A 22528-nucleotide genomic window follows, 5' to 3' on the forward strand; every position below is an offset into this window, starting at 1 on the left:
ACACCAGGTTTTCAAGCTGCTCAGCCAGCCTTCAGCACAACATTTGTGCTTCTAGTGCTGTGCAGGGACCACAGTCACCACATGACAAAGTTTCGTACCCCCTTGCTTTGTCACATCAGAGATGCCATCAAGACAAAAGGGGAGAGAAAAACACTAAGAGACTGTGGAAAGTGACGTACTCTACTTATACTTGTTTTATCTGATAGATAGATATGTGGGGTTGAACGTATGATTATGAGAGACGCTAAACCACCATATGATTATGAGAGACGCTGTAGTGGAGGGCTCCGGAAATTTCGACCACCTGGGGTTCTTTAACGTGCACCCAAATCTGAGCACAGAGGCCTACAACATTTCCGCTTCCATCAGAAATGCACCCGGGATTCGAACCCGCGACCTGCGGGTCAGCAGCCGAGTACCTTAGCCATTGGACAACCGCGGCGGGGCATCTTGTGCTATCTGAAACATTTTTGTGGCAAGATATTTATGAGGCGATAAACTTCTACAGTGAGTTCATTCAATGGTTACTTAAAAAGGTGTTGCAGGTACCATTAGGCGAGGAGCATTCTTTCATAAAATTAAGAAGCGTAACTATTCTCATAAAAATCATAAATGTGAAACAGTTCAGTGAACATTCACAAAAGCTCATGCACATACATAAATTATGTAAAACACTGCAAGAGTACTCCAGAACCAGTTGAAACACTATACTTTAAAAGCAATACAATGACTAGTGAAAATCTAGTCTTTGTGTAAACACAAGAGGGTCGCAAGTGACATGTGGTTGAAACTAAGCATGTTGTGTGTTTTTGCAACACATGAACATGTATGTGTGCAAAAATTAGTCGGTTTCACGCGCATACCACTAATTAGAAAATGTAACTTTGTCCAAGAAAGTAACCATCTAAAGAACATTTAGATAATAATCCTTACCATGTAAGCCCGGTAGGCATGGTAAAACATCTCTTTAACTTGTTTCCTGCAAGAAAACAGAAAAAACAAAAACAAAGTGAGGAGTTTGGAATGGTTGCAAGCAAGCACCATTTTCTCTATCAATAACCATGTGCACGAGCGCGAAAACCAGCAATCACATAAAGCTTGTTTATTAGGGTGTCAAGCATGCAAAAAAAGCCCCGATTACTCTTGTTTGTTTCTACTTTAACACAAAGCTTGTTTATTAGGGTGTCAAGCACGCAAAAAAAAGCCCCGATTACACTTGTTTATGCTTCTACTTTAGAGAAAAATCGTATGAATTGCGTTTCTCATCAATGTACAACCCACTGAGCTCGAGGTTCGAGATGTATGGAAACCAATACAACAATCATGTTAATAAATTACTTTGTCAGTGACACACGCAAACATGTAGTTAGAAAACAACTGGCTCACAAGTGCGCTACAAAACGCGAGACGTCATCATGCTGACAGCTGCAGGGCACTATGACCGATTCATATGAGTCACACTAGCCAGCAAAGAAGAAACCGCGCAAAAATTACTCGTGCTCTATGGCAACGAAGTTAATAGTACACAAGCGAAACTTAACATGTGTTTGGGGCACTCACCGCAGTTGGATTCTCTCTTCCGTGGTCACGGCTTCAGTGGTAGTTCGGACGATGCACATAAGTATGCCAGCAATCGCCACTGCCTTACTACTAAAAGGTGCCATTAGAGATGAGGAAGGATCGATCTAAGGTGCCTAGTTTTTGACGTTTTGACTAGAGTTATAGTAAGCCTGTGCGCAAAAATTTAAGGATACAATCCATCGCCTCCAACACCCCTTCGCCCACCAGTTTCCTACTGCATCAATGCAGGCACGGAGGACCTTTCCCTTCCTCCGTGAATGCAGAGAAGCAAGCAGCGGTCTCGGTGACGATGAATCGCCACTGAAAGACTCAGTCCAAAGCATTCTTTAAAGCATTATAAAAAGTTTAGTACTAAACTACGCATTAACTAAATACACGAGAACAAAATATTAAAATATTCGCGTAAATGATATATAATAAGTTAAGGTCAAGGGTGGTTTTTTTTTTGGAATATAAAACCGAATCTCAAAGGCGTTTATTACCATGCTCTGAGGTCATGCATTGGCCAGCTTTGTGTTATCAAAGAACATGGTGTTTACGACGTAGATTAGGTTAAGCAACTTTGTATGAAGCTCTATAAAGCTTATGAAACTTTATGCATAGAGCACATAGAGTTTTATATGATATGCGTCATAAAGTTTATGCATAGGAAACTGTGGTTTATGATTGCATGAAAGGTTTTTAACCTGCCGGCGTGCAATTTCGGAGGACATGCGCTGTATCACGGCTGCGAATAAAAACGCGCATCATGCGTTTCCGTGGTGCCAGTAGTGTATAGGTGTTCTGTGGTGGTGCCTTGTGCTGCTGGCAGTGCCGTGAAGGGGTAGGTGTGCTGTGGTGGAACGTCGTATGGCTAAGGTTGGCAGTTTTGAATATGGGCGGGACATTTCAGTGCTTAAAGGCGCACTTAGTTTTGCCGAGCGCATTCTCCAACAGAAGGTAAGCATTCAAGAAAACCGAGAACAAATCTACAACAAAGGCTGCTTTAGCAAGTCTGTTAACTGCGCTAGGCAGTTTCAAACGTGCGTGTTCACTTGCGCACCAATTTGCGAGAAACACACACACACACAAAAAGCGTGCGACGTCACACTAAAAACAGAGGAAAAGTATAAAACCGGCCCTTCACGTTCCTTTCCATTGTTTTACGATACCAGGGACCTTAAAGCGTGACTCGATTTCATCCTGATGTGCATATATTGAATGGATGTGAGGGCCACGGGTTTTTGCGTTCAATAATAACTCGTGGTGTCAATTTTTTTCCACACTCAGTTCAGAACACGGCAGATGCATGGACAATAAAAAGTGGTGCAGTATGTTACGGATTGTTACCGAATTGCGCTGAGCGTTTGGCTGCAGGTGGACCCAGCTTTGCTAAAACTTCAAGCAAGTAGTGGACCATCTGAGCACCACTTTTCAAGTACAGTTGGGTCGGAAGCTGTGTGCTGAAGTTTTTGAAACTGTACTGAATCTGTGTGCTGGTCTGGTGTGTGCTGTTTTCCAAAAATTAAAGCTCTTTCATAGCTCATAGCCTTGTCGGTGATAAGCCATTTCCTAAATGGCAATCTGATCAAGGTGACTTATCATTTGGTTTTTGCCTGAATATCTATGCATGGCAGTTGTTGCCTGCAGCAACTGAAGTGTTGCGCAGCTAAGCATGTAAATGGAGGCCCCATTTCCAGCTTGGAGGAAGGCAACTGTTTAGAAGGAGCATTGTGCAATATGATAGAAAGAATTTTCTGTAGACGCGAGGATGCTGGAGGCTCGTGTGCTTAGATTTTGGTGCACATTAAAAGAACCACAGGTGCTTGGAATTTTCTAAGCCCTTTGCTATGGCACTACATGGAATCGTATTGTTTTAAAATGTAAAACTTCAATAATTATTATTGGTATTATAAAAAGAAGCAAATAATTATGTCAGGCATGCACACACCAAGTTTCATTTGCCCCCATTTTCTTGATAGGTAAGGGTTTCTGTATTTTTTATTTAGTACTGAGGAGCTTTCGTTGGCCTGAATGCGAATGCAATGCATTTGCATTGTCATCACTGAATGCCAGCACACAGTATTGGCATTCAGTAGCCATTTACTCTTCATTAACCAGGCTGTCAGCAGCCTTTCACATGTAATACTTAGGTATACGTGTCCGAAAAAACAATGTAAGCCTTGTGATGCATAATTCCTTAACCATACGTAACAGGCTGAGTATACTTGAAAGGGGGCAACCCATATCATTTTTGGGAAGCCTTACTCTCTGAACAGAAAAGCATAACTGCTAGTATGACTTGAATTTCTACAAGACTGCTTAGTTGCTTGCTACTTTTCACTTGACATTAACATGACCCACAACACCATGAAAGCTCAAATGGCATGTGTTTCTGCACAAGCTTCATTATCCTCTTCTGAAGAACCGTGATAGAGTGCATCAATGTTGAGAACTCAAATGATCTGTCAAGCAGTCTTCGGAAGTACCTAGTTACCTTTTTCAGTAACTTGTAACTAGTTACTTTTAGTTTAAAGTAACTTGTAACTGTAACACTGTCACTTTTTTACTGAGTAACTGTAACGAAAAATACTGTTACAGTTACTTCTGTATTTGTAAAAAAAATCATCCAGCAACCACACTCATTAAAGGCTGACGTTACACGCCTTCCATTTTCTCGAACTTTCTTCTTTACAGTATTCTCCCCACCTTTCGACTTTCCATGGCCCACATCACAGTTTAAGAGAACAGACATTGTTATAGCGCGAAAAGAGAACGACGACAAAGAGACAAGAAGGACACAAGCGCTCGTGTCCTTCTGGTCTCTCTGTCATCGTTCTATTCGTGCGCTATAACTATCGTCATGTCATACCAACTAGCCCAAACTGCCACACTTCTAAGTTAAGAGAACGGGTTGCTAAGAGGAATGTCTTCCCTGCAGAAGACCAAGTTCAAAGTTTACCTGTATACTACATATCTAAAGGTAAACATATTTCACAAAGACCTGTCTGGCTGGTTTGAAGCGAAGTGTGCCTGTAGGGTATGTTTATTCATAAAATTACATGTCGTAAATCAATAATATTGCCACTGAACACCTTGCCAAGTTCACGTTCCCCCCCCCCCCCCCATTTTTCTTTTTTTTTTTCGAGGGTGGGGAGTGGGTGGGAAGGAGATAAATATATATCCTTTTTGTCACTTGAGCTTCTATCCTTTTTTTAGTATGCTGGTGGAGCATTCCTCCGTCTGAGGCTTCCCGCAAGTCGCGTTTGACAGGTGGCTAGAAAACAGCAGCATGAAACTGCTGAAAGCCCGAAGCATTTGAAACGGGCTTTTAACTGACTGTGAAAGCTCTACTTCGAGTTAACACAACAATTGTTAACAAAGTGATTGACGTTTCGCCTCCTATGCAGGTGGTGTCCTCAGTAGCCGCTGGCAAAAAAAAATAAAAATAAGCGGAGGTTGATCAGTTCGTTAGTCATACCTGACCTTACAAGCGTTCAGTAGGGGGCCGCGGGTCGCTATTGCTAGCCAGCGCATCGTAGCGAATGAACCACGTTTCAAGAAGCCTCCACCCCCCACACACACACATTTAGGTCAAAACTATTGCCCTGTGGAGCATCGTTCCAGGGTTTCACCACATGCAACTTTCACTACCTGCATGCCTTCTTATGTCTGTATTAATTAAAATATATAATTCATTTTGTAATTCATTTTTTATACAGTAATGGAAAAGTAATGACGTTACCTTTTCACTGTAACTGTAACAGAGTTACTTTTGTGGCTTCTCTAACTGTAACACTGTTACTTTTTACTGGTAACGTGCCCAAGACTGCTGTCAAGTGTGTTCTAGCATCGAAAGCCTTGCATATTTTCCAGGTGTAAAGCACTTCGTAAAAATATTAAAAATATTTAACTAAAATTTTGTACTCTTGTATGCCCGCTATGATTCCATATGTTCTAACTGACTAGGCAATTGCATGCCTGATAGGCAAATTATATTGCAGAAACATAGCAAGTTGATACATTAACATATTTGGTTTAACATGCCCTTGTCTGGGCCATTCTTCATATTCAAAGCAAAGTGTGTTCAAAATCACAAAACATAATATTCAGTTCACTTTCAAAGCTTTTGGAGGAAAGCTCTGCCTAAGTTATTCTCATTGGGGTTACACAGCCTCAAGAGAGGTCATTAAAATTTAAGATGAATGACCTAGGGATAATAACCAAAACTGGTGCAAAACTTTGTTGGTGGTGTTGCTGGGAGCTATCTGTGCAACGTCAATAGCTGTCCCACGGCCATTACAAAGAAGCAACTCAAAGCGATTGTACTTGGATGATAACATCGTAAGCAACTGTAAAAACACACAGTTCAACACATATATGTGCCAGGTGCTAGTGTTACTGCATTTGAGTGCTTTGCACTGCATTCACGCTATTAACTTGGATCAATTAGCCCAAGTTGTTATATAAGGGCTAAATGCAGTAACAGATTCTAGCCATTGTACAACTTATCATTGGGCTAGAAAAAATTATTAGACAATAGCTAAAACAACATATTGTGCATTACCCTTGAATGTATTTGAAGTGGATGTCTTTATTTCTGCAGGATGCAAGCCAGTCTTTGTTTTCATCCGACCAAAGTCATTCGAGAGCTGCGGCCCTGTCTGTGTCAAACAAAATACAAAATGCCTACAGTGCGGGTACTGAGCGGGCCATTACTAATTCAAGGCTGCATACCACAGTTTTTGTAAAGGTGCTTCTGTAAGTAAATTGTGCTCTGTATGCATGGCGTTAAGTTTGTTGTGCAAAGTTACCATTGGTTTGGCCATTTGAACTGAATCTTTGTAGACTTTTATATGCACATATGTGGATGTTCTGTGACTGTTTGAACCTGGAAATATGGCATAACTCTTGGCCTTGATGTTTTCTTGTTGCAGCACTTCCTGCCCCACATGATATATGCAGATTTATATTTTCTGTTTTGAACTTGCAGTTGTGATGTCAAATGAAGTGTGTCAGTCAACCCACAGTGTTACCTTATACACTGCCTTACTACTATATGTGATTTACCCATAGAACCCATAGGATTTTGTTTTTTCTGCTTATCTTAGCGACCATCATGGAATTGTGTCAAGCATCATGACTGCTTTTTGCGTGTTCTACTAAACCAGTATTACTTTAAATGTGGACATCAATATAATATTTATACATAATTAAATATTTTCAATCTGTTAAAAGACAGCATGTAATCGTTCTGTAGCCAGTTTTCAGTACAGTGTTCCAAGCGTATGTTTCGGATTATTGAGCGACTTTTGCAAATCCAAGGGAACCTGACAATGGAACTTCGTGTTTAGTACTTTCAGAAACATTTACATCTGAATTTTTGCTGAGAGTGAATATACTATGCTGAATTGTAAGGAGCATGGTAAGAAGGCAGATGCCTGTAAAGTAGCAACTGGTCAAATTTTGCTGCTTCTGTGCAGCTTCATATGGATCTACTTTGATCATGTCATTGCTGATTTGTTTAGTGGTCTCGAGAGGAACATTTCAAATTTAGCATTAACATTACAAATAAATCAGTGCTAATGCCTTGTGTAAGTTGATGAAAAGGAGTGTTAAAGAAATTTGGCACACCATATAATCCAGTAGCATATGGCACCACTTCTAAAAGAGAACTAGACATTTTGTGAACCTGGCTAGAGAATGTTTCCAGTTTATACACGGAGCATTCTAGGCCAAATATATGCCATTCAGCAAAAAGCCTACAACCTTGCACACCAGATTATGTGCTCTTTTTTGCAACTTCTTTTTTGCTCCTTTTTAGTCATATACTACAAAAGTGATTGTGCTGATTGTACTGTCATTCATTAGGTTCATGAAATAAAAAAAAAACATGTTTGGGAATGTATAGTTGATAGTTGTTGCACTCATTCCAGAGTGTTTTTCAGGTTTTCATTTCAGTGTCATATGAAGTAGCATGAATGATTTTCTTTTTTTAATTTATCAGTTTCTAGCATTCTGGATTTTCCCCAAACATCTCGAATATTTTTTTTAATATGTGTGAAAAAGAGAGGTAACCTTGTGTATTACACTTGCATCATGAAAGTAGTTCAGGATCTGTAATACTTCGTTTGCTTGTACAAATAACTAATTTTATGAATTCCCACAATGAGTTATTGTTTTTTTTCTTTAATTTTTTGTAAAGGTAAAAACACATGTTCTTTAGTTTCCTTTGTTTTGTGCAAAGGGTGCATTAAGTACAGGTATGCCTAATCAACAAAAAAACCCAAGGTTAAGGCACAAGACAGGAAGTGGCACTGTTGTCTTTATCTTGTTCATTTTCTTTTTTTTTTTTTTGCAAGTTGTCTTGTCAATATGCACCTAGTAGCTCAATTTGCTTCCGGAGAAAAAGTGCATTGAGCCTTACGTGACCTCTGCAGCATGACATGCATGTCATGACTATTGTACCTTTATGGTGTTCAGGTTTGTAAAGTGGGCCTTGCAAGACATATTAATGCATTTAAGATTTAAGTTCTACTCCAGCCTGCTGCTACACTTTATTGCAAGAACCTTTGGTGTCTACGTGAAAAAGAAAAGGATTTGCACTGGTGATTGCAGCTTGAAGAGGCAAAGTCGTGACTAGCATTTGAAATGCTAACATTCGGGTAATCCGCTTCTGTCTGGCCATTTCCGCTTTTTCTTTTTTGCTCTATTTCTGGCATGCTAGTAAACAAGACTCTGCATGTGCTGATTTTACTATGGAGGTGATCGGTCACTCGTGCTAATCTATCTATATTGGAACTGTGCATATGAAAACAAGAGGGATTTATCTTGTATTCATTCTCAGTTCATGTAGCGGGGCAACTCAGTGTTTATGCTTGCATGTTTGAGTATATCTTCCAAGTCATCTACAGTGAGCTCAGCATTGACTTGACTTGTTGTGAAATAGTCTGAAATGAGGAATCTGCATATACACTATTATGTGCCACTTTTTTTGAGCCATTCACATTATGTCAGTATAATATTTGCACTGTTTTGCAAAAAATGTGACTTTGCATGAAGAAAATATGTTTTAATATATATATATATATATATTAGAACTTTGTGAAGCATTTTATTGTGTATACTGCATTGTGACTAAAGCAAAACTTTATTCTAGGTCTAATGATGTCGTAGGAGCAGCCGAATTGGAGTACTTTGAATCTGTGCTTGATGACTTACCACATATTGGATGGCCCTTCTTTGCGGAACTTGTGTCAGCATGTGGCTGGAGAGAGCACTTTATTAAGGTAATTAGAGCAGGTACACTCTTGTGCGTCTTCTGTCTATCCTGCACTTGGTCTCAGTGGAGCTGGCACTTGAGTAAGGAGATTGTGACAATTAATATACTTATGCTTCTGGAAAGTCTGGCTAGCACATTTATTCAAGTATTTTGTTATGAATTATATTGCTTTGGGCAAAAGTGTTGGGCTGCCAGGATAGCTGGCCTAAGTAGGCTGCCTCAGGCTAGGCAACTAATTCTCATTTTATTGCGGTAGCATGTGTTAATGCAGCACATAAGAAAGGAAACATGACGTGTATGTAAAGACAGGTAGGCACTATGCTTCCAACTCAGTTGGATGAAGTTGGAAGTTTAGAACCTGCCTGTCTCTACGTGTATGTTGCGTTTTTTATATGTTATGCGCTAATTGATTGATATGTGGGGTTTAACGTCCCAAAACCACTATATGATTATGAGAGACGCCGTAGTGGAGGGCTCCGGAAATTTAGACCACCTGGGGTTCTTTAACGTGCACCCAAATCTGAGCACACGGGCCTACAACATTTCCGCCTCCATCGGAAATGCAGCCGCCGCAGCCGGGATTCGAACCCGCGCCCTGCGGGTCAGCAGCCGAGTACCTTAGCCACTAGACCACCGCGGCGGGGCATTTATGCGCTAATTCACGCTACCATTTACGAATCGGCAAGTCGCCCGAGCAGCAGAACCTCATTTTAATGATTTAATCCTTGAATAGCTACTATGCGACAACTAGCGCAGTAGCATGGGCACTACAGCTTATTTAACCTCACAAAAATAAACGAATTGTTTTGCTACACTCAGTTTTCGACCTTACAGATAATATTTTATCACTGAAGAAGCATCAAAATTGTTATTACAATGCTACGGTGTAAAGTTTAATGCAGTCCCCATTATAACATTCTTGATATGCTTGAATGCATCATCGTTTCTTATTTTATCAAACCAATTACTAATGGATTATTATGCTTATCAGTTTTATTGTTTTATTTTATAACATTACAAATGTACTCTCCAGGACGAGAAGGAAAGGTGAAGATTTTGCTTCCATTTTTCCGAAGGTAGTAGTGGGTTTCGTACTTGAGGAGCTGTGTGTGTGCCAAGGAACGGTGGTTCACTAATGGATATATATGAATTAGATGATGCATTAGAGCTTTATTGTGAGGAGCTGCTGTGCTGTCTCTAGGCTCATGTACATCAGCACCTTATTAGGTTCAGTTCCAACCTATAGGTGTATATTTTAATTTTCATTATGCTGTCAATTTTTCAGTAGTATCCTCTTTTTAAGGTGTTTATTAACTTCTTCAATCTTTCCTTCCTCACATTCTATTTGAAGAAATTGTACCTGATTGCACCATTGCAGCCTAAGCAGTATCGTGCATTCCTCACCGTTTGTGCTGCTGTTATGTATCTACTGTATTTGGGCCCTTGCACCAGAAAAACCGTCACCAATGCTAGCCAATGTATTTGCATTTGTTGCAGACCCTGAAAGCATTGTCTCCAAACATTAGGCTTAGAGTGCTTGAAGCAGTCCACAACATTTCTAAAACTGTACCTTACGTATGGAGCAGCACAGTGTCTACAATGCTATGGTCATCTTGTATTTCTCCTATAAAAGGTATGCATTACTTCTGTCCTTAGTTTAAGCAATCAATGAGGCTATTCAACTGTATCATAAACACTCAGTTTTTTTAATGTGCCTTTTTTATACACTTAAAATGGTGAGTGGATATTTTCAAAATGCACTTTTAATTAATTATCCAGAGGCTTTATGAACAAAGCAATATTTTATGTTGTATGTGTGGAGCTTATTCCAATGGTGGTAGCCTGTTGACATTCATAGATTTCCCAGCATTGAATGGTGCATGGTTAGTGTTTATGAAGGAGGCCATCAGATTGTTTGAGTAGGAACCTTGCTCTTTCTGCTCGCTCTAGCCATGTTTGTGGAATTTAATATGTATTGAAACAGAACTTTGCATTCCTTCACCTTCCACAACACCACCACTTTGAATTCATTTTCAAAACCACACAGCAATCTACAAAGCATTCCGGAAGGTGTGGAACCTATCATTTTGAAGAGGTGCAGCATCTGCAATACACATTAAATAAGCACACCTCATGCACTGCCTCACCTTTAGTGCACATGCCAACAAGGTAGAAAATTAGCTGGAAGTCATTTGTGTCATCGTATATATGTTTCTATAAATACTTGAGGAGAACAAGTGGCACTGACTGACGCTCCCACGTTTAAATGCGCATACATACCCTATGAAGAGGACAGAGGGATGATCGCCCATGTAGTTCATTGGTAGCTCATCGGATGTGTTATTCGAAGGCCGCAGGTTCGGATCCTGCTGGTGGCAAGTTTTCTTTCTTAACATTTAGGTTACAATCACTTTTAATAATATCTGCTATAGTTCTCATGGCATCATTGTCTGTTCTCATTAATATTGCTCTGACAAAGAAACCGAACCCTTAAATTCACACTTCTTTCCAGAGGAGATGCTACTCAGAAAACCATGTTGTTCCCCAAATTTCGTATTTTTTTTGTTTTTAACTTGCTTCCACAAGTTTAGTTTCTCTACTTTCATGATAAAAAAAATCAAGGTCATATTTTAAATTGAAGTAGGTTGAAATTATATTTAAAAAGACACTAAAGAGAAACAATGATTTGGTTTAGATTGATAAATTGTACTCTGAGAAGTATAATATCATATGTTTTATTGTCATATGTTAGTTATTGGGATAGAAAATCGAGGTTAAAGTTTCATTATTGAATTTCTCACCAAATTTTCCAGCGTGACGTAAGAAATTCCGAAATGTATTTGTCACATTTTCGCAACATTGGCTCGATGAAAATTTTCTAACCTTTGTACGCTAAGTCTGTGGCACCCACAGATGACAATGTAATTCAATTTTATCAATTAGAAGCCATGTTGGATCCAGGAGATGCCTTCTAAATTTATGACATCACGGTGTTCGGTGAAAGAATCTCAGGGTGGTGTTTCCACTTGCTTTCTTTTTATGCGCTTTCTCATTTACCAAGAATCGTGTTGCAGTTAGAGGGGTGTCTTCAGAATCGGGAAATTGTACATTTACTAAAGTGGCTATTGAAAACTAACAAGCGCTCATTGTGTTAAGTCCCTTGGAAACTGTCACCTGGCTTCTTACGATTGGATTTCTCATGGGGAGTTCACCAAGGCCTCGTAATCAAAATAACCATGATTCCCTAGCTCTCATGATGGACAAAAATCATTTTAAAAAGCCCATCTTTGTCATTTAGGTGAGCTTCCATTTCTATGTGTAAAATGCATTTTTTCGAAGATGCAATTTTGCGCAACTTCGTGAGTTTGCTTAATATGCACTGATGGGCTATTTGATGAGGCATGATTTTTGAAGAAGCAGTGCTCAGAAGGATACAAAAAGATGCACACATAAAAGATACAAACACAAGTGCTGTGCAGCACTTGTGTTTGCGTTATGTGTGCGTGTTTTTGTGTCCTGTGCTCTGCTTCCTGAAAAATCTTGAGTTTAAACATGTTTTTGGTACTTCTATTTATCTGGTCGAAATTAAATTTTTAGCATGTATTCTATAACGATTGAAGAGGGCAAATATCTTCTTTGAAATTTGATATCGCTGATACAATTATCATGAATATATAGTAAGCAATTTGTATAGGCTGAGCATTTTAAGACTTGTCACAGTACAGTTTTTCTTGTTCATTAAAATGTGCTAAGCACACTTTCTTGATAGTGACTTGCATTCTACAGTTAATGTAGGGAAATATGAGCCGCGAATGGCTCATAACCATAAAGTTAGAAAAAGTGTGTCCAAATAAAGCTACATTTTACACATTGTCGTGGTACAAAACCAATACTATGCAAATCACTCAAAAAGTGAATACATATTTGAAACTAGCATAAAAACATGTATAAACAGCAAAAATGTAATTGCTCGAGAGCAGTGGTTCTCAAATGGGGGTCTGCGGACGCCCCCTTCACTTGCATTTTTCTTTAAGCTTGACTGGGCCACGTATTGATAAACTGTCCAAAATGAAGTGATGTGGCACGTTTATTTGATGTTTTTTGGTAGTAATAAAAGGCACCTGCTTCACGCTTCAGTTGTGGTAAAGGGCCACTCACCAGGTTTGACAATTTCGAGCTGACAAGCGCAATGCGTAGACGAGGCCTACATGATCACGTCTGCCAAAATTTGCAACGCTACGCGCCACGGAAACGGGTGAAATTTCAAGATGAACGCTGCTCCCCCTCCCTTCTGCCGGCGCGGGATTAGAGAATGAAGGCATGATGTGCGCGTATGAATGGCCCTACGTACACGACAATGCAGTGACGTTGGTCCTCTACGTAGATGACTATGCTCTGACATTGCAAACAGTGGCACGTGACATGGTGAAAGTATTTGACACAGCATGTGTAGTTTATGTAATTTGTTGCTTGAAGAGATTAATGAAGCTCTAGATAAATATTGAGATGTAGTACGGGAATATGAGCGTCTTTTTTCCATTTTTCTCCAGTGAATTGCAACCAGATGCGGGGCTAATGTGTCGGCGTTTCGCATGCATTCCTGTCCCCGTGGTCAGCGCATGGAGCAGATGACCGCCGTGAAACGTTCCTATGTGTTCGCGCACTCATTGTGCTCATTTATTCTACCGCGTGTAAGCCAGCATTTCCAAACCATCCTGCAGAAACAGGCAGAAGACCACAAAATAACGCTGGTCAACAAAGCAACGCCGCTCGCGTGCTTGGGGGTTGGACTTGTTTGGGCACGTCATGCGCACTTGACCTCATGGTCGGATGCCTGAGAGGATGGGGAAGAGATTTGGCTTGCGAAAGCTACGCGGAGGAGCGGCAAGGATTTTGAACTCGCCTCCTCTCATCCTAATTTTGCGCCGCTTCAAAAAACCCGTTTTCTCTGCTCGGGACGAACCGTTTTAAAAAAAGTTTTGTGGCGAAATGCTCCTTATCGGACACCCAACAACTTCCACTGTCTAACTAAAATTTGGTATGCGGCCTGGTGAGTGGCCCTTTAATGTACCTACATACCCCCCCCCCCCCCCTCCTTCCCTCCGCTGCAAGGGGTCTCCCATCACTTCCACTAGTCCACAATGGGTCCCCGACACATCCATGGCTGAGAACCACTGCTTTAGGGTACAGACTAAAGAAACTTTTTCTAGTAGCATCTCCCTTCGAATAAATAATAAAACGAAGGAAACAAAATCTTCTGACTATACAGGCAACATAGATTTCAGAACAAACTTAAACAAATGTTTTACAAGAATGATTGTTTAGTATGAAGCTTTGACATCAATGCAGATGTGTAAAGCTATTGGTGTTATCATCAACAATACTTAGCTTTGTAAAAAAAATGGAAAAAAAACCACAGTTTCGCCTCAGGGGTGAAGCGATGAATGCGATATTTACAAACTAGTATGTTATGTAAGTAAGCGATGAATGCAATATCTGCAAACTAGTATGTTATGTGAAGTGAGGCTAGCAGCTAACTTTTGTGGGTCCAGTTTCACATTACAAAACGCTGGTGTAAATGCATATTGCTGCTCTCCAGCAGGCAAAGTGGTTTTCATGCTGTCTGTCATTTCAATGCGAAGTTAGTTATGAGAAAACAGGATGTACAAGGGTATACACATTGTCTAGTGATGTCTGTTGAGATTGCACTCGCGATTGCGCCCTTACGATCAAAGTTGGCAATTGCTGCTCATACGATGTAGCCTTTACACCTCTTTGCATAATGGAACATGGGGGGGGGGGCATATCCTCTCTGCTTGAGAAGCCATTGTTGGGGCAGATGTGGGGTAATGTTATCACATATGCCTTTGTGCTACAGAAATGGCCAGCTTGTATAATCTATGCTTCAACCATGTTTACTGCACAAGGTGATGCTATCAATTTGTGTTTTATATGGGGCATGATGGCGACAGCGAAGGCAAAATTCATATAATTGCTATCGCAATAAAATGTGATGCATGTGGAAGCACATCAGCAAACTACAGAAAACAATCACAAACCTAAAAAAGAATAAAGAGAGGAAACACTATTGCATGGTATATGTAACAAAAATGGAGCGACAATGTTAAAGTTAGATAAAATGAAATACTTAGTATCAGTGTACTTACATTGTAAGATAACATAATGATAACTATAAGCTTAAGAAATAATGACATTTCAGCATAAGTTTGTGTACATAAAAGGATGCTGAAGATTTCAGCAAATGCAAACAATTTTAATTTTTTTAAAACTATCAACTAAAGCTGTCGATTTTCCATAATTAAGGTGATTTTTGTGCAGCATAAAATCACTACATGTAATCCTTAGATTATTTTTATAATGAAGAATTTGTAATCTGTAAATTTGTTTAAAAGCTGCTTATTGAGAAATTTATACAACAGATTAAAATATAATGGCTTAATAAGATTTCTATAGAAAAAGCTGTGTTTTGACTGTGTAACAAAGTATCATTTGAGCAAATGGACAGTTATAGAAGTGTCAATTTTTTATTTTCATTGTTAGACATGGGTCCACAAGTATTGTGACAATTTAAAATGCCAATCAGTCACTATTTAGTTGGTTTTAGGTTAAAATGCCAGGTTTAAAACTGTTAAAACATAAATGACTGACCAGAATAAAAAAATCACTGCATTTCAAGCTGCTTGAAGATAATTATGGGGCGAAGCTTTCGGAGTTGATTAATGTGATTAAAGTTGAGATAGTACTGAGACTGATTGTGGTTGTGATACTTATATATTTTTTTATTCAAAGAGATAGTGCTGAGACCGATTGTGATATAGCGGTGATTCTTCTTTATAGCTGATATGAGGTTCCGAGTTCCGGGTTACGTTTTGACTTCATAATCACAGCTTCATTAGCTATAGTCTATGGTGTAGAATTTTCTTGTTGGTATTGCCGTCTTGCATCCGCTTCAAGTTGTCTCAACTGGCCGTCAGCTTGGCGTTTTTCCCGCTTAGCCTTTACCTCCTTAGCCCTAGTCTGTGATGTAGAACTTAGTTGTCGTCGTAGCCGCTTTTCATCCACTTCCTTCTATTTTGTCTCCGCGGTAGCTTCCCGTCTACGGCGACGCTGATACTCAGCACGTTGCGCTTTCCTGCGTTCGTCTTCGTCCATATGAGAGAAGAGAATGTGTGGTATGGAACCTGGTTATATATATATAGCGTTGACAGCAGCATCATTACATCTACAATTAACCACAGTGCCCTCTGTTGCTTATAAGTTAAAGGTTACATGCAAAACGGTTACCACTAACACCCTCTGTTGCTTAAAGTTGAAGGTTACATGGTGTTACGGACAGACCGGAGACGGCGGACATCGTGAGGTCTTAAGGAGCTTCGCCCCTAAAACGTTAAGTTGTTATCAAACATAACCCAAACAATAGAACAGTTTGGTGTAATACCTTTGTGGTGAGTGTCAGAAACATCCTCCCTTGTACGTTTTCCTCCTCCTATCTTTTCTACCCCCTCTCACGACAACGCTCTTGCCGGCGGATTGTTGCGAAATGAGGTAATGATGTCGACTACTTCTGCCGCTTCTGAGGAGAGTGCGCCACCTACAATACGTGGTAGAATTCCTGCTGTTGCGATGTGATTCTCGATAGCTGGAATTGAAATTTCACTCGTAGAAGCCACACAGCAGGGGAACAGACGTCTTATCTCGCAGTCTATCTGCCACAGGCCCTTTACACCTTGATCAGTGTTGCTTAACATCAATATTCATTATATTTACCATTGGTCATTAGTTAATAAAAGGAATATTCTTGAGTGAATTTTTACAAGCCTTTTGTAGTAACGTTCTAACACCGACTGCACAAAAACAAAAGGGCCGTCGGTCATGTTCAAGATCTGACAACAGCTGTACTCTTGTTTCATATAGTTCCTAGAGCTGTACAGCCACCATTTTCGTCTTCAGCTTACACAAGAAAGGCTTTACACACATGTAGGTCTTATGGAAAAAACATAGTATTTTCTGAGAGTGAGCTTTTGCTGGTGTTGAAGTTGTGAGTTCTTTTTTTTTCTTTTTTTCAGTACTGACCTGCTCATGAGCTTAACATGTTCACATGTTATTTTGTTTTTACAGGAATGGACACTAGCAAAGATGAAGTACTGTCTGCTTTTTCCAGTCTGCAGACACAATATTTATCAAATGAAGCTTTACCAACAGAAGAATGCCTTCTTGAAGACAGTATTCAGTTTATTGTAAATATGCGTGAGCATTTCAGCTCATCTAATATGAAAATGGTGGACTGGGCTCTGTCACTTGTCAATGTCACCCTTGATTTTTTACTAACCATCTTTGAGCCTACGGAATTCAGCCTTTTGAACCCCAACCTTTGGCTTGCAAACTATGATGACATCGGAAAAAAGGCAGAAAAAGATTTCTATTTGAATTCACCATGCTTGTTTCGTGTATTGGATGGTCTTGCATGGCCAGATGTTTGCCAGCTACTAAGTCGTGCTGATTGCTTGCGTTTTGGTGAAATTCACAAAGCCCTTGCGTGCTTTGGAGAGAGATTAGCTCAAGAACAAAACACTAAACATTCTCTGTGCCTGACCCATGATTTTTGTGCTGCTAGCTGCATTGCTGGAAAGGAAGACAAATCCTCACATGAGGACTTGTGGCACTTGATAAGAAAAATGCAGTGCTTTCTAAGCTCTCTTGAAACTGTGAAGAAAGATTATGAAGCACAAATCCCCTTTCTAGCTGGCTTGAAGCATTTTGTCATTAAGTGGGACCATGAAGGAGTGGATTCAACTGTTTGTGATAAAGACTCGCAAGTTAGTGCCATTGAAAGCATTCTGAAGCAAGGAGCTATGCCACTTACCTCTGGTAGGTTCTCATGCTTTTTTTTCTTCCAATGGGCAGTAGTCAAGCTTCGAAGTTTGCACATTTGAGGATTAATGCAACATGCATTCATTAATTAAAACAATGTGTGGGTTATTAAAAAAATTGTATGTTTTCAAAGAAAAGGGCCAGTCTTTTGTGTGAACTGTGGCATCATGTTTTCACCTGCATCGAAGGGAGAACTTCTTAGTGGCTGATATCATGTTGATCACTAGTGGAAATCAAAATAAAAATTACCCAAGAAAAGCAAATGCATATCTAGTAATGTTTATATGGAGAGTATATGTAGGCTACCTGTGCAGGTACATAAGCTGTGCAGGAAAATATGCTTACCTAGTACCTGGGAAACAACAGATTTTTGCCGTAGGCTGTTGGTTGATATTTTAAACCTTATCAGTTGCAGGTCTCTGATCATCTAGTAAATGAAATTAGTATATTTTCATATTCAAAGGATACTACCCTGATGTCTTATATTAATTAGTCATATAAAGTATGTGGCCTTGTGTCTTCAAATTTTTTATATGGAAGGTTTTTTTGGATGGAAACTTCTCTCAGCCAAGCTGCTTACATTTTGTTAAATGTATTGTACTTAATGTCACTTCTGTGCTTCACATGTATGTGATTTGTTCACAACTTTTATTTTATTATATTAGAATTTAGTTGTTTTAGCAGGTGGCTTTCTTGGCTTTCTTTCTTTGCTACATACAAGCATTCTTCCTACCTGTATGCTGCCTTCAAAGTTGTTATTCAGCTTTGAAATGCTTCAATACTGAAAGTGAATGCCATTAATAGTAGTGCACACATGTATGGTCTAATAGTTGCTGTTAACCAAGTTTTCTATTTGGGCCTGTTTGTTTCTCACTAGTGGGTGTAACGTTGCGCATAAAGGACACGAACACCGAGAGAGACGACGTAACACACAAGACTCAAAAAGGCGCTTTGTGTGTTGCGTAGTCTCTTCTTGTGTCTGTGTCTTTGATGTGCAACGTTACATCCACTAGTAGTGACTGTCGCACGGCTAAAAAAATGTAGAGGCAACACCGCTTCTGGAGTTGGCTTATTAAAATATTGGAGCCCAGAGGAGTAGATTCTAAATTTACATGTTCTCGAACGCTGCACTAGAGACAGCAGAAACAGTGGTGGCATCTTGTGACTGTGTGGAACTATACGACTTTTTGAAATGTTTTACTGTTGCACAGCACTTTCTAGGGGTTCTAATATCGGGACAGAAAGTTTCTGTAAATGCAACAGACTTCCTCTACCATAAATAAGAGAACATGTGTGCAGATGTAGATTCCAAATTCTTTAATTAAATGTTGAATCCTAAGATGTCAGTGCAGCATTACCTTTCTGGTCTCCATTTCGAGCAAAGTGATCCCATGTAAATGTTAAAGATCTGTTGTAGATATGTGGAGACTAAAATTTGTTGCATGATTGTTTACCCTCCTGCTGCTCTAGCATTCACAATTTGGATTGTATGCCACGAATCACTTCTGAAGAAAGAATGGTAAGTTTTTTTTTTTTTCGTATACTAGAACAAAGTTGTATGTTTCTTTTTTCTTGTGTGTTTTTGTAGTGAGGCTTGTTTAAGAATGCCAGTTTTGTATTTCATTTGTGTGAACGTGGGACTGCAATACATAAGAGGTGCTATAACCTCTTCAGAGATGGGCAAATAAACATTCTACAGATAAGATAAAATGCTGTGAACATTTCAGCGAAATTTTTAAAGTTAAGTGCAGCGTGTTTAGTGTACAAAATCACTTTATTTTTCAACAGAGGGCCTTTTCTTTTTTGTTTTTGAAACTGCTAGCTGCCTTCCAGCTGACAATGAAGGGCAAGAGCTCATAGACACTGATCATTAGCTGATGACTTTTTACAACAAATCACTTGTGCATAAACTCACATGCCTGCACTGTCTACTATAGATCTGCCAAAGATGGTTAAAAACAGGGAAAGTATTCTAACACTAACGTCACTAACTTTACACTAAGCCAATTTTTAGCGGTTATCATAGGTGTACAAGAAAAACAAAGCAAATATGGGTAGATATAGTGCTGAGCATTGTTATTAGCATAGATAAGGAAAGGAGCGATGTAAACATTGCTCTTCCGCCTGCTTCATTCGTATTGTCTTTTGAAAAAATTCTACTGGGTTTACATTTCTTGAAAAACCCCGGCTCGAACATTGTTCTTGGGTCTTGGAAAAAGCCGTTTTAGGGCCCCTTAGGCATATTTTCTGGAAATTTGTAGTATTAGTGTGACATTAAGTGCAATGTTGAGAAATGTCTCACATTTTCTGGTATGCTCACCACCAAAAGCATAGAACCGCATTATGTGAACATTTCTCAAGTTATGTCGTATGTTATGCACTTCTGTCATTACAGTCTGGTGTTGTGTAAGAGTGACATGCCTTTTGTGGCAATTTTTTCAGCAACTAGAAAACTTGCGGCAAAGAAATCTGGAGTTGTAAAGTCGATATCAAACTTTATTTCTGGAGGATCATGCCTTATAACGTTTATTTCTTGGTCTCCCAGGATCTGTGATATACTGAATGACCATGTGAACCTGTTGAGTCACCCAGAGCTTTTTCATCGCCTGTTTCAAGCCGCTTTGTGCAGTGATGCCGACACATTCATAAAAAAGGTGCCAGGGGAAATTTTTCGTCAGATTTGTTTACTGTGCGAGCTTTTGTTGTATAGTCAGGTGCATGTAATTGTGCTGCCATGACGCCATAGATCTTAAAAGCACCATTTCAAACAGTGCTGTATTTCATTGAAATTGCATTAAAAAATGAAATGTCTCTACAGTGCATCTCATAGGCTTTGAGCTCATTAGAATGCATGTTTACAAATTAGCTTGGTTAGAAAAGTAGCTATTTTTGTTCCTCGCAGGCCTGTTGATGTTCAATGTAGCTATAAAATTAGGGTAACTCATGGTGTTCTCAACAATAGACACTAACAGTGTCTCGCAATGCTTTCAGCATGATTCAAATAAGTTGTTTTTACTTGGGTAAATCAGTGTTTACCAATGTTCAGGTAACTGAAAAAATAATTGTTCACAAAAACGGATCCACTTTAGTGTTTAAGGGGAGACACGAGTCGTAAAGCGTAAGTTACTCCAAAAATTACATATTTTTTGTTTTTATTTGCTTTCACAAGTTTAGCTTCTGTACTTCCACTACACTATATCGAAAACTGTAAATAAATTCAAGTAGTTTAAAATTGCTTTTAAAGAGCACAAAGTGGCTACTAAAAGCTAAAAAGAACTCGTTCTCTAGAGTCGCATGGAAATGGTCATCTTGGTGCTTGCTATTGCATTTCGCATGAGCATTTCATGCAAAGTTTGAGCATTTCGCAAGCCACATGCTCAAAATAATCATAATTCCCAAGCTCTCATGATGGAAGAAATCATAAAAAAAAACAGATCTTTGCCACATAGATGAGCTGTCACTTATACTTTCGAGATGTGTTTTTCTCCAGATACAATTTTGGGCAACTTCTTGAGTTTTTTCATCGTGTTTTTGCTCCTTCTGATAGCCAGATCGAGATGAAATTTTGCCCACATATTCCTCAAGTGAAGAGTGAAAGTATCTTTTTTTAAAACTTGATATTGCCTATTTAATTATTACAAACTTAAAATAAGTAATTAGTATGGTCTGAGTTTTCTAAGACTTCACATTACAATTTTTCTTGTCCATTAAACTGTTTTACACTCAAACCTCATTACAACAAAATTGCATCTTACACAAAAATAATTTGGGTATATCCAAAAATTCTTCATAAAGGTATATTCCTAGCTCTGTATCGATTGCAAGACTCTTCTTTATTAAGTGTGAATACACTTTATAAGCGACCCCAAACCGTCCACCGCCGTCGGCGGCGTCCGCAGTCTTCTCTCTATTTTTAAAAGAAAGAGGACTTGGCAGGCCGCAGCGCGACGCTCTACTGAATAAGCCACGGACGCGACGCTGATATCGGTGTCAGTAACGCGCCTTATATCTTTAACGCCGCTGCGCGCGTCCCCCTCCCCCTTCGCTCGCTCCTCCGCTCTCCTCGCTCGCTGCAGCTGCGTGCGAACCCCTCTCTCTCGCCCGCCCGCGTTCTCTCTCAGTCTCCCGTCGAGAGCGGGTCGTGCGATGGATGTCCCGGAGGCAATGCTACCATCAACAACGAATGCAGTACAACCGAATGCCAGCACTGCACCCGTCGTTGGAGGTGACGGTACCGCGGTGGTTTCGCCGACGTTGGAAGACAAGGCGGGGCTGCGAAGGGCTCGTAAGACCGAACGTAAGCGGGCGAAGCGCGCAGCGGATGCAGAACTGCGTGCTCGCGAGGCCGAGTGCAAGCGGGCGAAGCGTGCAGCGGATGCCGAACTGCGCGCTCGCGAGGCCGAGGACAAGCGGGCGAAGCGTGCAGAGGATGCCGAACTTCGCGCTCGCGAGGCCGAGGACAAGCGGGCGAAGCGTGCAGCGGAATGTGAACTGCGCCCTCGCGAGGCCGAGATGAGGCGTCAGCATCGAGCCGCGAACGCGGCCCAAGAAGCGGAACGACAACGCAAGCGTCAGGCGGAGAAGGGCGATGAAGGCCGGCGTCAAGACGCCGCTCGCAATCGTCAACGGCGAGTGAACGTTCCCGAAGCCATTCGAGCCAGTGAACGTGCCGCATAATAGCCTCACCCCGTGCATTCGCACTTAACCATGTTCACCCTCGGGGAAATGCTTGGGAGTTTTTTACTTCATTATAACTGATATTTCGTTATATTCGGATTTGCTATATCGAGGTTC

General features: G+C 40.2%; 2 protein-coding genes across 2 annotated transcripts in view; one reads left to right on the plus strand and one right to left on the minus strand.

The window, feature by feature from the left end:
* Edem2 (ER degradation enhancer, mannosidase alpha-like 2) overlaps positions 1-1856 on the minus strand; it is a 170119-nt gene extending 168263 nt beyond the window's left edge. The window contains exons 1-2 of the mRNA XM_037414120.2: positions 1561-1856; positions 934-979 (exon numbers count right to left, since the gene is read on the minus strand). Coding sequence (XP_037270017.2) covers positions 934-979; positions 1561-1664 — 150 coding nt within the window. The 5' untranslated portion in view covers positions 1665-1856. The remainder of the gene's footprint in view (positions 1-933; positions 980-1560) is intronic.
* A 226-nt stretch (positions 1857-2082) lies between these two features.
* The window catches only part of LOC119162262 (uncharacterized), a 69402-nt gene continuing 48956 nt past the window's right edge, over positions 2083-22528 (plus strand). Inside the window, exons 1-7 of the mRNA XM_037414720.2 lie at positions 2083-2520; positions 6167-6321; positions 8720-8849; positions 10340-10475; positions 16982-17731; positions 19205-19253; positions 20280-20388. Of these exons, the coding sequence (XP_037270617.2) occupies positions 2431-2520; positions 6167-6321; positions 8720-8849; positions 10340-10475; positions 16982-17731; positions 19205-19253; positions 20280-20388 (1419 nt within the window). The 5' untranslated portion in view covers positions 2083-2430. The remainder of the gene's footprint in view (positions 2521-6166; positions 6322-8719; positions 8850-10339; positions 10476-16981; positions 17732-19204; positions 19254-20279; positions 20389-22528) is intronic.

The sequence above is a fragment of the Rhipicephalus microplus genome, chromosome X (genome assembly GCF_043290135.1).
Source record: "Rhipicephalus microplus isolate Deutch F79 chromosome X, USDA_Rmic, whole genome shotgun sequence".
NCBI lineage: Eukaryota > Metazoa > Arthropoda > Arachnida > Ixodida > Ixodidae > Rhipicephalus > Rhipicephalus microplus.